At 56.3% G+C, this 14,860-nt stretch overlaps 1 protein-coding gene across 1 annotated transcript in view; it reads right to left on the minus strand.

Annotated features, from left to right (window-relative positions):
* WIZ (WIZ zinc finger) overlaps positions 1-14,860 on the minus strand; it is a 57,874-nt gene that overhangs the window by 28,447 nt on the left and 14,567 nt on the right. The window contains 2 exon segments of the mRNA XM_080361377.1: positions 119-2,544; positions 6,211-6,265. Of these exon segments, the coding sequence (XP_080217503.1) occupies positions 119-2,544; positions 6,211-6,265 (2,481 nt within the window).

Genomic DNA, 14,860 nt, shown 5'->3' on the forward strand with positions numbered 1-14,860 from the left:
CCGCGGGTCCGAGCTCCGGCACAACCGCGCGTCACCATACATACCCAACTCTTGGCGGGAGGAGAAAACCCCACCGCTTAAAGCAAGAAAATAGCAGAGCGAATTGAATACATACTACCTTTTTTCTTCTTCTTTTGGAAGGAAAACTTTTGCTCAATGGCTTTCACTTCTTCCGCCGAGATGAAGTGCCGCACGTTGTAGCTCACGCCAACCCTGTTGAGGTGACCCCGCACGTGGTTCGCCAGCCCGATGCCGTTGTGGAAGCGGTCGGGGCAATAGGGACATTTCCTCTCCTCGTTCTTCAGCATCGGTGAGTCGGAGTCCAGCAGCTCATCGAGCTCCAGGGGACCCTCCAGCGGGGCGTCCAGCAGGAGCACGTCCAGCGGCAGCGCTTCGTCCATCACCAATTCCCGGTACGGCAATGGCGGTGGTTTCCTCTTGGCCGGTTTCCCCCGCGGCCGCTTGGCGGCCCTGGGGTGCGGGTTCACCTTCTCCAGCAGGACGATGGGGACCATCCTGCGCAGCTGCTGCTGCTGCTCCTCCGAAGCCACCGAAGAATCGGTGGCCTTCAAGGTGGCCCTGAACGTCCTCTTGAGCTCCAGGGCGGCTTGGGGGACGGTGATGGGTTTCACGCACCTATTGGGGCTCCAATCCAGCTCGGCGCTCACCGCCATCTCCTCCTCGGCGCTCCCGGCGTCCGCGCTCAACACCCACTTGTGCTTGAGCTCCTCCAGCGCCCCGGGCTGACTCTTTAACCCATCACCTTCTTCCACCTGCTGACCTCCCGCTTTTATTTTCAGCTGCTGCAAAGCGAATTGCGAATAAGCTTTCGACGAGTGAAAACCGGACAAGCCGAGGTTTTTATGCGGCGCGGCGTACGGAGCCGCTTTCCTGGCGTGAAACCCCGACGCCGGGTAGTCCTTTTTCCCCCCGCCGTTGCTTTTGTCGAGTTTCGGCTGAGCGACGGCGAAACCGTGGAGCGTTTCGTAATGCGCCGCGCCGTCCCGGTGAGGCGGATGGAAAAGCCGCTCGGCTTTGCCGAAATAATTGGCGTCGGCGAAGCGGGTGGGCCTGGCGAGGTTGTAGGTATCTCTGCTCGTTCCCGGTTGATTCGGATCGTCCTCGTAGCCCTCGGCGTCCCAGGAGAGGTGGGAATGGGCGTATTTCATGTGCTCCTTCAGGATGGTCTCGTTGGGCGCCGGGAAGCTGCAGAGGACGCAGGTGCTGAGCCCTTTGCCGCCGGCGGGAGGCGGCGCCGCGTGTTCGTTGGGTTTGAAGGGTTTGTAGACGCCGTCACGCATCTCCCCGCCGGTCACGCTGCCAAACACGCTCGCACTCTTCGCCCCTTGGTCCTTCCTCTCCTTGACGTGCATCTTGGCGTGCTGGACGAAGATCTTGGAGGAGTTGGTGCCGAAGACGCACTTGGGGCACTGCAGCCGGGCATCGCGGCCTTCGTCGGGAAACTCGTTCAGCTTCTGGATCTCTTCGATGATCTTCTCCCTCGACTCCTGGTGGAGCCTCTTGTGCTGCTCCAGCGCCGCGGGGTCCCCGAAGGCCCAGCCGCACTCGTTGCAGCAGAACTGGCACTGCCCACCCAAAGCGTCGCCATCTTGGTCCCTCCCCGCGCCGCGGTTGTGTTGGAGCATGTGATCCATCAGATGTTCCTTCTTCTTGAAGTAAATGCTGCACTCGATGCAGGTGTACACGGCGGGGTCCTCCTCGGCGCCCAGCTCCTCCTTGCCCTGCTCCTCCAACAACACGCTGCACACGTAGGGCCTCATCTCCATGTCGTACGAGCTGCAGGTGGCGGGTTCCAGCGCCATCGGCGGCACCCGCTCCACCGAATCCTCGGCGTTGACCGTCCACGACTGTTTGGTGACGGCGAGGTCGGCGCCCAGGTGGAGACTCGGCTTCGGGATGGTCCACTCGGTTGTGTTGATGTCGCCCGAGTCGACCATCAGCCCTTTCCTTTGCGCCGGGGGGCTCTCCATGGCTTTGGCTTTGCCCAGGACGGGGTTGAGCGTCGTCCTGAACGCCGGCGGCGTCGGCGGCACTTCACGCACAGCCTGGCCCCGAAAAGCCAAGGCGGTCGCTACATCCGTCGTCTTGTCCTTGTAGTGAGGACTCGGGCTTTTGTTGGCTCTGGAAACCCAGCCGACCCTCTGGATTCCCCTCTTGCTCTTCTCTAAGTGCTCTTTGCCTTCGCCTTGCTTTGGTTCGCTCTTCGGGTACCTCTCTTCGGCGGCGCCAGGACTCGGCGGCCGCGCCGCCGCGTTGGCCGGTTCCTCGGCGTCGCTCTCCAGCCGCTCGGGATCCACCTGCGCCGGGTTGACCGCGGCGGGTTCCGCGGCGAACGCCGAATCCTTGGCGCCGGAGAGTCTCTCTAAAGTGCTTTCTCCTCTGGCGTCGCCCGCTCGCGCCTCCATGGCCGCGTCGTCCCAGGTCGCGCCGCCCGACACCGTCATGTTGCGCAGCTCGAGGGAGCTCCTGCCATCCGCTCGGAATAGAACCTTCTGGAACTCCAGGTGTTCTTCGGTTGTGGAGCTGGAAATGAGTTTGGAGAGTTAATTGATGGTTAATAGGATAGTACAAATGTTTCCGTCTGTTAAAGGGTTGTCCTAGAAGAGTAGCGAGCGTGTGCGGTGTTACAGCACAACGGGCTGGGGGTTTCGTGGTTGCTGCAATGTTGACCCAAATATTAAAGACTTGGGAGAAAAATGAGCGAGTCCCAACATCAAAATGGCGCCGGAATCAGCTCAGGGACAAAATGGCGGCAAAATCACCACAGGGATCAAAATGGCACCAGAATCACCACAGGGATCAAAATGGCACCAGAATCACCTCAGGGCTCAAAATGGCGCCAGAATCCTCCCAGGGCTCAAAATGGCGCCAGAACCACCTCAGGGCTCAAAATGGCCCCAAAATCACCTCAGGGATCAAAATGGCGCCAGAATCACCTCAGGGACATCAAAATGGCCCCAAAATCACCTCAGGGATCAAAATGGCGCCAGAATCACCTCGGGGTCAAAATGGCTCCACAATCACCTCAGGGTCAAAATGGCGCCAGAATCCCCTCAGGGTCAAAATGGTGCCAGAATCACCTCAGGGATCAAAATGGCGCCAGAATCACCTCAGGGCGCAAAATGGCGCCAGAATCACCTCGGGGTCAAAATGGCCCCAAAATCACCTCAGGGTCAAAATGGCACCAGAATCACCTCAGGGCTCAAAATGGCGCCAGAATCACCTCAGGGTCAAATGGCGCCAGAATCACCTCAGAGATCAAAATGGCGCCAGAATCACCTCAGGGTCAAATGGCGCCAGAATCGCCTCAGGGGTCAAAATGGTGCCAGAATCACCTCAGGGTCAAAATGGCGCCAGAATCACCACAGGGATCAAAATGGCACCAGAATCACCTCAGGGATCAAAATGGCGCCAAAATCACCTCAGGGATCAAAATGGCGCCAAAATCACCTCAGGGAGCAAAATGGCGCCAGAATCACCTCGGGGTCAAAATGGCGCCAGAATCACCTCAGGGACATCAAAATGGCCCCAAAATCACCTCAGGGATCAAAATGGCGCCAGAATCACCTCAGGGCTCAAAATGGCACCAGAATCACCTCAGGGCTCAAAATGGCGCCAGAATCACCTCGGGGTCAAAATGGCCCCAAAATCACCTCAGGGTCAAAATGGCCCCAGAATCACCTCAGGGTCAAAATGGCCCCAGAATCACCTCAGGGCTCAAAATGGCGCCAGAATCACCTCAGGGTCAAATGGCGCCAGAATCGCCTCAGGGGTCAAAATGGTGCCAGAGTCACCTCAGGGTCAAAATGGCGCCAGAATCACCTCAGGGCTCAAAATGGCACCAGAATCACCTCAGGGATCAAAATGGCGCCAGAATCACCTCAGGGACATCAAAATGGCGCCAGAACCACCTCAGGGATCAAAATGGCGCCAGAATCACCTCAGGGACATCAAAATGGCCCCAAAATCACCTCAGGGCTCAAAATGGCACCAGAATCACCTCAGGGATCAAAATGGCGGCACCAAAATCACCTCAGGGCTCAAAATGGCGCCAGAATCACCTCAGGGCTCAAAATGGCCCTAGGGACACCAAGATGGCCTCAAGTTGTGTCAGGGGAGGTTGAGGTTTGGGGCTTTTGTTGGCCGCCCGTTCCAAACGCTTCTCTTTCCTCCTCCTCCTTTTTCAACCTATTTATTTCCAGCTTATTCCTGGAAAAAGACAAGTTTCTTTCCCTATTTTCACTCGGGTTAATGGGGGGGATGCGTTTGCCGTTGTCTGCGCCTCCAGAGCAGGGAAATGTGATTCCCAGATGCACCGTAAACCCTATAAATGTTATTAAAAATAACCCGCTAAGGAAACCGCTGGCCCAGGAAGGAGCAGATACTAAAATAAACCCGTTAAAACGTGCCGGGCGTTGGTTGTGTCGCTGAATTGGATGAGATAGGGAGAGATGGGGGACTGAGGGAACTGGGGGGACTGGGATGGGGAACTGGGGGGACTGGGATGTGGGACTGAGGGAACTGGGGGGACTAGGGTGGGGAACTGGGGGGACTGGGATGGGGGAACTGGGGGAACTGGGGGGACTGGGATGGGGAAGTGGGGGGACTGAGATGGGGGAACTGGGAGAACTGGGATGGGGAACCGGAGGGACTGGGGGGACTGGGATGGGGAACCGGGATGGGGAACCGGAGGGACTGGGGGGACTGGGATGGGGAACTGGGATGGGGAACTGGGGGAACTGGGATGGGGAACTGGGGGGACTAGGACAGGAAACTGGGATAGGGAACTGGGATAGGGAACCGGGGGGACTGAGGTGGGGAACTGGGGGAACTGGGAGGGGGAACTGGGTGGACTGGGGTGGGGAATTGGGGGAACTGGGGTGGGGAACTGAGATGGGGAACTGGGGTGGGGAACCGGGGGGACTGGGGTGGGGAACTGGGGGGACTGGGATGGGGGAACTGGGAGAACTGGGATGGGGGAACTGAGACAACTGGGATGGGGAACTGAGATGGGGAACTGGGGGGACTGGGATGGGGAACTGGGGTGGGGAATTGGGGAAACTGGGATGGGGGATTGGGATGAGGAACTGGGATGGGGAACCGGGGAAACTGGGGGGACTGGGATGGGGGACTGGGGGGACTGGGATGGGGAACTGGGGGAACTGGGATGGGGAACTGGGATAGGGAACTGGGTGGACTGGGGTGGGGAATTGGGGGAACTGGGGTGGGGAACTGGGGTGGGGAACTGGGATGGGGAACCGGGGGGACTGGGGTGGGGAATTGGAGTGGGGAACTGGGGTGACCGGGATGAGGAACTGGGGTGGGGAACTGGGAGGGGGAATTGGGATGCGGGACTGGGATGGGGGACTGGGGGAACTGGGATGGGGGACTGGGGTGGGGAACTGGCATGGAGAATTGGGGGAACTGGGGTGGGGGAATTGGCATGGAGAATTGGGGGAACTGGGATGGGGAACTGGGATGGGGAACTGGGATGGGGAACTGGGATGGGGAAATTGGGGGAACTGGGGGGACTGGGGGGACTGGGATAGGGGACGGGGATGGGGGACTGAGGGAACCAGGATGGAGAACTGGGGGGACTGGGATGGGGAATCAGGGGAACTGGGATGGAGGACTGAGGTGGGAAATTGGGGGAACTAGGGGGACTGGGATGGCTCTGAGGGGAACTGGGATGCTCCAGTGCGAACTGGGATGCTCTGAGGAGAACTGGGATGGCTCCAATGGGAGCTGGGATGCTCCAAGATGAACTGGGATGGCACTGAGGGGAACTGGGATGCTCCACAATGAACTGGGATGGCTCTGGGGGAACTGGGATGGCTCCAATGGGAACTGGGATGCTCCAAGATGAACTGGGATGGCACTGAGGGGAACTGGGATGCTCCAAGATGAACTGGGATGGGGAATTGGAATGTTCCAAGATGAACTGGGAGGGCTCTGGGGGAACTGGGACGGCTCTGGGGGAACTGGGAGGGCACCACAGTGTGATTCAGGGCTGGCAGAAGCCGGATGGTTTGTTGCGAGGGTGCAAAAACGGGCTGAATCCCCCAGCAAACGCTGCTCCGGAGGGACCCGCTGCCATCCCCGGCGGTGACACAACCCCCTTGGGGACACCGGGGGGACATTTCAGGCCTTGGTACACCCAGAGCATCCCCGCTCTGCAACATCACTTACCCGAGCTGGGTCCTGAGCGCCGGGACGGCACCGGCCAGGGCAGGATCCGGCTCATCTGCAACACAGAGCAAAGCTCCACGGTCAGTGCCCGAGCGAGGCTTTTCCAACACAATTTGCAATAAAATGATTGATTTCCCATGGTAAAAAAGCTTTCCCGGCAGATAAACCCCCCTCTGTTCCCGCCACCCGTCCGTCCGTCCCTCCTGCGGACGGGTCCGGATTATGGGCGGATTTCCGAGCTACGCTTAAGAGGGTTTAATCCCACGCCCAACGATTTGATATCTCATCGTTCCCGTGGTTAAGCGGGTTAACAGGAAGACGCGGCCGGATGAGGGTTGTCGTGGTTCACCCTGCGTTGGCAATGGGTTCATCGACATCGTCATCTTGGGTCATGGGACACCCAACAGTCCAGCCTTGGGCAACTAAACTTACTGCTGGGACAAGGAATTGTCACCATCATCATCATCATGACCAATATCTTCTTGGATCATGGGACACCCAACAGCTCAGCCCTGGGCAAGCAAAGTTGCTGCTGGGACAAGGAATTGTCCCCTGTCCCTATTCCCATGATCATCATCATCTTTGGTCATGGGACACCCAACAGCCCGGCCTTGGGCAACTGAACTTACTGCTGGGACAAGGAATTGTCACCATCATCATCATCATGACCAACATCTTCTTGAGTCATGGGACACCCAACAGCCCGGCCTTGGGCAAGCAAACTTGTTTCTGGGGCAATGAATTGTCCCCTGTCCCTATTCCCATCATCATCACCATCAACATCATCATCATCTTGGGACATGGGACACCCAACAGCCCAGCCCTGGGCAAGCAAACTTGTTTCTGGGGCAACGAATCGTCCCCTGTCCCTATTCCCATCATCATCATCATCATCATATTGGGTCATGGGACATTCAACAGCCCCATCATGGGCAAGCAAAGTTGCTGCTGGGACAAGGAATTGTCATCATCATCTTGGGTCATGGGATGCCCAACAGCCTGGACTTGGGCAACTAAACTTGCTGCTGGGACAGGGAACAGTTCCCATTATCATCATCTTGGGTCATGGGACACCCAACAGCCCCATCATGGGCAAGAAAACTTGCTGCTGGGACAAAGAATTGTCACCAACATCATCATCAACATTTTCTTGGGTCATGGGATGCCCAACAGCCCAGCCCTGGACAAACAAACTTGTTTCTGGACAAGGAATGGCCTTCACCATCATCATCAACATCATCATCATCATGTTGGGTCATGGGATGCCCAACAGCCCAGCCCTGGGCAAGCAAACTTGGTTTTGGGGCAATGAATTGTCCCCTGTCCCTATTCCCATCATCATCATCATCTTCTTGGGTCATGGGACACCCAACAGCCTGGCCCTGGACAAACAAACTTGTTTCTGGACAAGGAATTGTCATCACCTTCATCATCAACATCATCATCATCATCTTGGGTCATGGGACACCAAACAGCCCAGCCCTGGGCAAGCAAACTTGTTTTTGGGGCAACGAATTGTCCCCTGTCCCTATTCCCATCATCATCATCATCTTCTTGGGTCATGGGACACCCAACAGCCTGGCCCTGGACAAACAAACTTGTTTCTGGACAAGGAATTGTCATCACCTTCATCATCAACATCATCATCATCATCTTGGGTCAAACAGCCCAGCTCTGGGCAAGAAAACTCGCTGCTGGGATAAGGAGTGGTCATCACCATCATCATCAACATCATCATCATCATCTTGGGTCATGGGACACCAAACAGCCCGACCCTGGGCAAGCAAAGTTGCTGCTGGGACAAGGAATTGTCACCATCATCACCATCATCATCATCATCCATCCCGGGAATGGGGATCGTGTTGGAAACACGCGGCCAAGGCCACGGGGTTTGCTGCCACCATGTGCGGCGTCCGCGGCCCAAACCGACACCGTCCCCTCGGGGACGGACGCGGCCGTTCGCCGTTTACATTTATTCTATGGATTATTGGTTGTGTGCTGTAAAACCAGGAGGAACGTGCCGTTCAGGTCACCGCGCTGGTTTGGGATCGGCCCCAAAACGGGACGTGAAAAGCCTGATCTACAAGACTTTAGCGGCCGAGCATGTCCAAAGTGTGTGTGTCGTGGAGATGACGGGACCGGCGCTCCTTCCCCGCAATGCAGAGCTGAGACCGCGCTCACCCGGCATCGGCACCTGTCCCGGCGAGACGGCGGCACCCCCGGCTCCCAAATCCCCTCCTTTTGGCACCAAAATCATTGGAAAGGCCGAATCACCAACCAGCCCGGACGGGGATAAAACCCCAACCCTCCCAAATCGGTAGGTTTGGTTCCACAAATCACCGATCGCGGGCAGCGCCGGAGCCTCCCGGGGACTCTTTTGTTCTCCGGAGCTCCAGCGCGGCTCCTATTTTTAGCAACCGTCTCCTTTAGAGGAAAACACGCGGTGATTTATCTTTCTCCTGATGAGCACGTAACTGCGAGTCCTGTTTCTTGGAAACGGCGAGAGACGAGGGAGTTGAACGTCTCCGGCTCCGATTTACCCTCTATGGTCATCGACCCGAGTGGCTCCTCAACCCCGGGAGCGGCGGCTTCTCCCGGGAGAACGCGGCAAAGCCAAATTAATCTCTGAGCTCACGCTCTGCGCTTCGAGGGGTTAAACACCCTCGTTTCGGAGCCGTGGGTTCCCCCTCTTTGTTTCTCCGCTATCCCAAGGGTTAACGCAGCCCTGCCAGGACATCGAGACGCTGAAAACGGAGCCATCGTGGCCAAAACACACACGAAAAGCCGGAGATAAGGGAAGAAACGCAAGCTTCCCAGTACAGGAGCGGTTACGCGGAGAGAGCTCGACGCAAATTTGGCGACGGTTAATTAACGAACGCGGTTCAAAGGTCGCGGATTGAGAAACGCCGACGTCTCAAGAAGAGCCTAAAAAGTCGCGGCTCGCTGGGATAGGGCTGATAAGCTGAGGTTAATGAGACACTCGAGAGGCTCTGTCATGGATCAGGGGGCAAAAGCTTCGCCTAAACCTTCACCAGCACCACCCCAAAAACCACCGGGGTGCACCATGAGGTGCTTCTCCACGTCACCGCTCTTGGTGCGGCAGGTGCCTCGTACACAACGGGTCCGGTTTGTTGTGCGCCGGAGCGTTTTCAGGCTTAACGACGCGCCGAACGGTAACGGCGCTAATTACAAAGGTCACCCCGCTGCGTCAAGAGGTCATGGAGGTGTTGGTGGATCCAACCAGGTCGTCGTTGGGTGGGAAGTTGGGTCATTCTGCTTCAAGATAAGCCCATGAAGCCGCGAATCCAAGAGTGGAGAGAAGATGAAGCCAAATTCCGTGTACAAGAGGCCAAGGTGGGAAACTCTTCCCCATGGGATTGGGACACACTGGAAATGGGGGATCTCCATCCTTGGAGACGCTCAAAACTCAACGCGACGGCGCTTGAGCGACCGGACTTTGCGGTTGGCCGCGCTTTGAGCACTGGGATGAAGATCTCCACAGGGTCCTTCCTATCTTAATTAGTTTAGGATTAAAACCCCCCGAAAGCTCAAGAGTCTAAAGCCAAGAGGTGTTTTGGATGGTGGTTTCCACCAAGACCACCCCAAACCAGGGATGGGATGTCTCTTCTGAAGAGTTCGACCCTCAAAAAACAGCCAACGGTCCCCAAAAAGCCTCTGCGTGCTCCGTTTTCTTCCAGCCTATCTAAACCGAGTGAAAAATGAGGCAAGAAAAGGTATTTCAGCTCAACGGTCGGGCTGGGGGACTTGGGATTAGGCAAAAGGGTGAGTTATTGCATCACTTTCCGAGTGACGCAAGATGTCACCCGACACGATTTAGCTCTGGGATTAAAGACCAGCTCCTAAAGCTCAGGCTTTAGTCTTGGGTGCTTAGTTTGAGAGCTAAAGGTACCGGAAGAATCGCTTGTGCCACCGCCCAACCCAACCACGGGGATTTTTGCCGCGTCGGATGGCGCAAATTTGGTTTTGTTGGTGGTGTAACAATAAACCACGGGTTGGAAATGTTCAGTTATACAATGGCCAAGAGATGGGGGGTGTTTTCCAACCCTACCGAGCCCCCCAAAACTCACTGGAAACACAGTTTTGTTTTGCATATCCCAGCCATCTCCAAATCCATCTCATGGCCCCAAATTTGGCTTTTCCAGACCAAAACAGCCGTGTAAGGATCATAGAAGAGACCCAAAAGGTCCTTGAGTCCAACCATAACCCAATGTCGGCACTAAAATGACCCCAAGATCTCATGTGTTCAACCCTCCAAGATAGCGACTCCACCACTGCCTGTTCCAACGCCCAACAACCCTTTTGAGAAGGAATTACCCCAAAATTCCAACCTAAAGAACAATCCCATCCCACTGGGTGGGCTCTGGGACCAGCACCCATTCTTCCTGCTGGATGGGCTTTGGGATCAGCACCCATCCATCCCACTGGGTGGGCTTTGGGATCAGCACCCATCCTTCCTTCTGGATGGGCTTTGGGACCAGCACCTTTCCTCACACAGGAGATGCTCCACTCCCTTCAGCATCTTTGTTGCCCTGCGCTGGACCCCCAACAGTTCCCTGTCCTCTGGAACTGAGGGGCCACAACTGGACACACTATTCCAGATGTGGTCTCACCAGGGCAGAGCAGAGGGGCAGGAGAACCTCTCTGACCTACTGAGCACCCCCTTCTAATCCCCCCCAGGTCCCATTGGCTTCCTGGCCACAAGGGCCCAGTGCTGGCTCAGCCCACAGCACCCACTATTCCCAGCTGGTCTCCCATCCAAGCACTGACCGGGCCCGACCCTGCTTAGCTTCCCAGATCAGACGGGATGGGGCGTTCTCAGGGTGCTGTGGCTGTATATATTATATGTGAATATATATGTGTTCCTCAACTATATCCTGATAGTATCTGAACTAAAGGGCAGAGTAGAGGGGCAGGAGAACCTCTCTGACCTACTGACCACCCCCTTCTAATCCCCCCCAGGTACCACTGGTCTCCCATCCAAGCACTGACCGGGCCCGACCCTGCTTAGCTTCCCAAAACAGATGAGATCAGGTGATCTCAGGGTGCTATGGCTGCATGTATTATACACACACACACACATATATATATATATATGTATTATACACATATATATATATAGATATATATATATATGTATATGTTCCCCAAGTATATCCTGATAGTATCTGAACTAAAGGGCAGAGCAGAGGGGCAGGAGAACCTCTCTGACCTACCGACCACCCCCTTCTAACCCCCCCCAGGTCCCATTGGCTTCCTGGCCACAAGAGCCCAGTGCTGGCTCATGGTCACCCTGCTGCCCCCAGGGCCCCCAGGTCCCTTTCCCCTCCGCTGCTCTCTAACAGCTCATTCCCCAACTTATCCTCGTGTTTGGCTCAGAAATAATCACCCGTCATAGAGTTTTATGCCCAGAGGGGAAGGAGCCCCGCGGGGACAACCGTGTTTCAGCAAACTGCTGGAGAAGATAAAAATAAAGAGCTAAACTAGAGCGCTGGCCGGTGCGCACGAGCTGGCGCTCGAGCTCCCGACTCAGCAAAGCTCAGGAAACCTCCTGGAAGCCGGAGCCGGAGGAAACGTGACACGTCCCGAGACGTTGGCCGCGCTCCCCGGGATGTTTATTGCCGGTCGCGGTTCCGCCGACCGCGCACGAACAGCTGGGGGAAGGACCTGAGCGAGGCTTAACTAAGCGGGGATGGCGACGAGCACCCATCCTTCCCACCGCCACGACGTCGACGCAAAGAGAGGAGCCAGTCGGGGTGACGCGCCGGGGACCCCTTCCCACTTTTGAGCTTAATCGAGGTGGAAAATGGTAAAACTGGGGGTGAGGAGCCTCATCTTGGTGGTCACCGGGGTTGGAGAAACAAGGAGATCGAAGTGGCCGGCCGGGAGTGCCAGCGCTTCCCTTTGGGTCTCCGGGGACGCCGCGGGCTCGTGGGACCCGCCATGGCCACCCAGAAGACGCCGTTCACCTTTTATGGCCCCAACCTTGCGCGTTCGGGCGCCGTCGCCGTCTGAGAAGCAACTGCCGTGTCTTGTTCAAGGGGGCAACCGTGGAGCCAAGAAAGGATGAGCCGCGCTGTGCCATGACCGCCCAACGGGGACACGGCCCCACGGGGACCGTGGGGGGTCCCCACCGCGGCTTTGGCCACCGCAGCACAACATTGAGGGGTTTGGAGACCCAACGGGACCAACATCGCGGTGGAGAAGACGCGGCGCAAAAGCCACGACGAACTGTGGAGGTTGAGGAAGATCTAGAGAAGGTGTAAAAGCCACAAGGAGGATGGGGAAGATCTAGAGGAGGTGTAAAAGCCACAGGGAGGTTGAGGAAGAACTAGAGAAGGGTGTAAAAGCCACAAGGAGGATGATGAAGATCTAGAGAAGGGCATAAAAGCCACAAGGACCCGTGGAGGATGAGGAAGATCTAGAGAAGGGCATAAAAGCCACAAGGAGGATGAGGAAGATCTAGAGAAGGTGTAGATCCACAAGGAGGATGATGAAGATCTAGAGAAGGGCATAAAAGCCACAAGGAGGTTGAAGAGGATGAGGAAGATCTAGAGAAGGTCCTAAAAGCCAGAAGGACCCGTGGAGGATGAGGAAGATCTAGAGAAGGTGTAAAAGCTGCAAGGAGGATGAGGAAGATCTAGAGAAGATCATAAAAGCCACAAGGAGGTTGAGGAAGATCTAGAGAAGGTCCTAAAAGCCAGAAGGAGGTTGAGGAAGATCTAGAGAAGGGCGTAAAAGCCACAAGGAGGATGAAGATGATCTAGAGAAGGTCCTAAAAGCCAGAAGGAGGTTGAGGAAGATCTAGAGAAGGGCGTAAAAGCCACAAGGAGGTTGAGGAAGATCTAGAGAAGGTGTAAAAGCCACAAGGAGGATGATGAAGATCTAGAGAAGGTCCTAAAAGCCACAAGGACCCGTGGAGGTTGAGGAAGATCTAGAGAAGGTCATAAAAGCCACAGGGAGGTTGAGGAAGATCTAGAGAAGGTCATAAAAGCCACAAGGAGGATGAAGAAGATCTAGAGAAGGGTGTAAAGGCCACAAGGAGGATGATGAAGATCTAGAGAAGGTCATGAAGGAGAAATATTTGTGGGGGTAAAGATGCGCTCAAGGAGGAAACATTGAAGGGTCGCAGCGGAGGTGCACGGAGAGCCCGAGCGGTCACCGGGGACGCCCCCTACCTGCTCCTGACCCAAACGGGGTCCCTGATGAGCAGCACCCCAAGGGGAGATGATGGGGACGTTGTGCCAAAAATGGGAAGGGAGACGGGGCGCGATGGGATGGGAAGTTGGTTCGCTGGATGACGGACGACCTGCCGGGAGCTCTGAGTCACCGACGGTGCGGTTGGGGGGGAATGACATAAAGAAACACCATATATAATATATATCCAGCTGTGGTTTGCAACCTGCAGCTCGCAGCAAACTTGGGAGAAAATCCAGCTCGACGTCGGCGGCTCCAACTCGCTCCGCGCTGGAAAAACACTCGGATACGGAACGAGGCGCCAAAACCCCCTCGTTTGTCCCCAAAACGGGTCGAGGGGTCGGCGTCGAGGTCCCCGCGGCGGGGAGGGACGAGCCGCGCGGCACACAGGTGCGAGCAGAGGGAAAGCGGCCCCCCCGGCGCCAGCGGCGTGGCGTGTTTGGCTTGGCACGGCGCGGCAACCCGACACTGCCCAGCCCGGAGCTGCTGCTCGCTCCCAGCCGCCCCGCGCTCCTCGGCCAGGGATGTGGGTTAAATTCAGGTTAAACTAGGCTTAAACTTCACTCAATTCCGCTCGGTCGGCTTAAACTTCACTCAACTCCGCTTGCTCAGCTTAAACTCCACTCAGCTCCGCTCGCTCGGCTTAAACTTAACTTCTCTCGCCCGGCTTAAACTCCACTCACCTCCGCTCGCCCGGCTTAAACTCCACTCAACTCAGCTCGCCCGGCTTAAACTTCGCCCAACGCCGCTCGCCCGGCTTAAACTTAACTTCTCTCACCCAGCTTAAACTTCACTTAACTCCACTCGCCCGACTTAAACTTCACTCCACTCGCTCGGCTTAAAATTCACTCAACGCCGCTCGCCCGGCTTAAACTCCACTCAACGCCGCTCGCCCGGCTTAAACTTCACTCACCTCCGCTGGCCCAGCTCAAACTCCACTCAACTCCGCTTACTCGGCTTAAACTCCACTCAACTCCGCTTACTCGGCTTAAACTCCACTCAACTCCGCTTGCCCGGCTTAAACTTAACTTCACTCCGCTTGGCGTAAACTTAACTCCATTCGCCCAGCTTAAACTCCGCTCAACGCCGCTCGCCCGGCTTAAACTTAACTCCGTTCGCCTGGCTTAAACTCCGCCCAACACCACTCACCCGGCTTAAATTTTACTCCGCTCAACGCCACTCGCCCGGCTTAAACTTAACTCCGCTTGCTCACTCGGCTTAAACTCCGCTCACTCAGTCTAAACTCCACTCGCCCGGCTTAAACTCAGCTTTTCTGGGCTCTCAGGGTGTTTGCAGAGCGTCGGGATTTGGGGGGGATGGAGAGACCGGACTCACCCCAAAAACTCCACGCGCTGCAAGGTGAAATTTTGGGTTGCTTCCTCCGAGAAAAAGGCAAAAGCGGGGGGTACGACCTAAATAATTGGGGTTAAACGCT

Source organism: Nesoenas mayeri, assembly GCF_963082525.1.
Source record: "Nesoenas mayeri genome assembly, chromosome: 31".
NCBI classification, from domain to species: Eukaryota; Metazoa; Chordata; class Aves; order Columbiformes; family Columbidae; genus Nesoenas; species Nesoenas mayeri.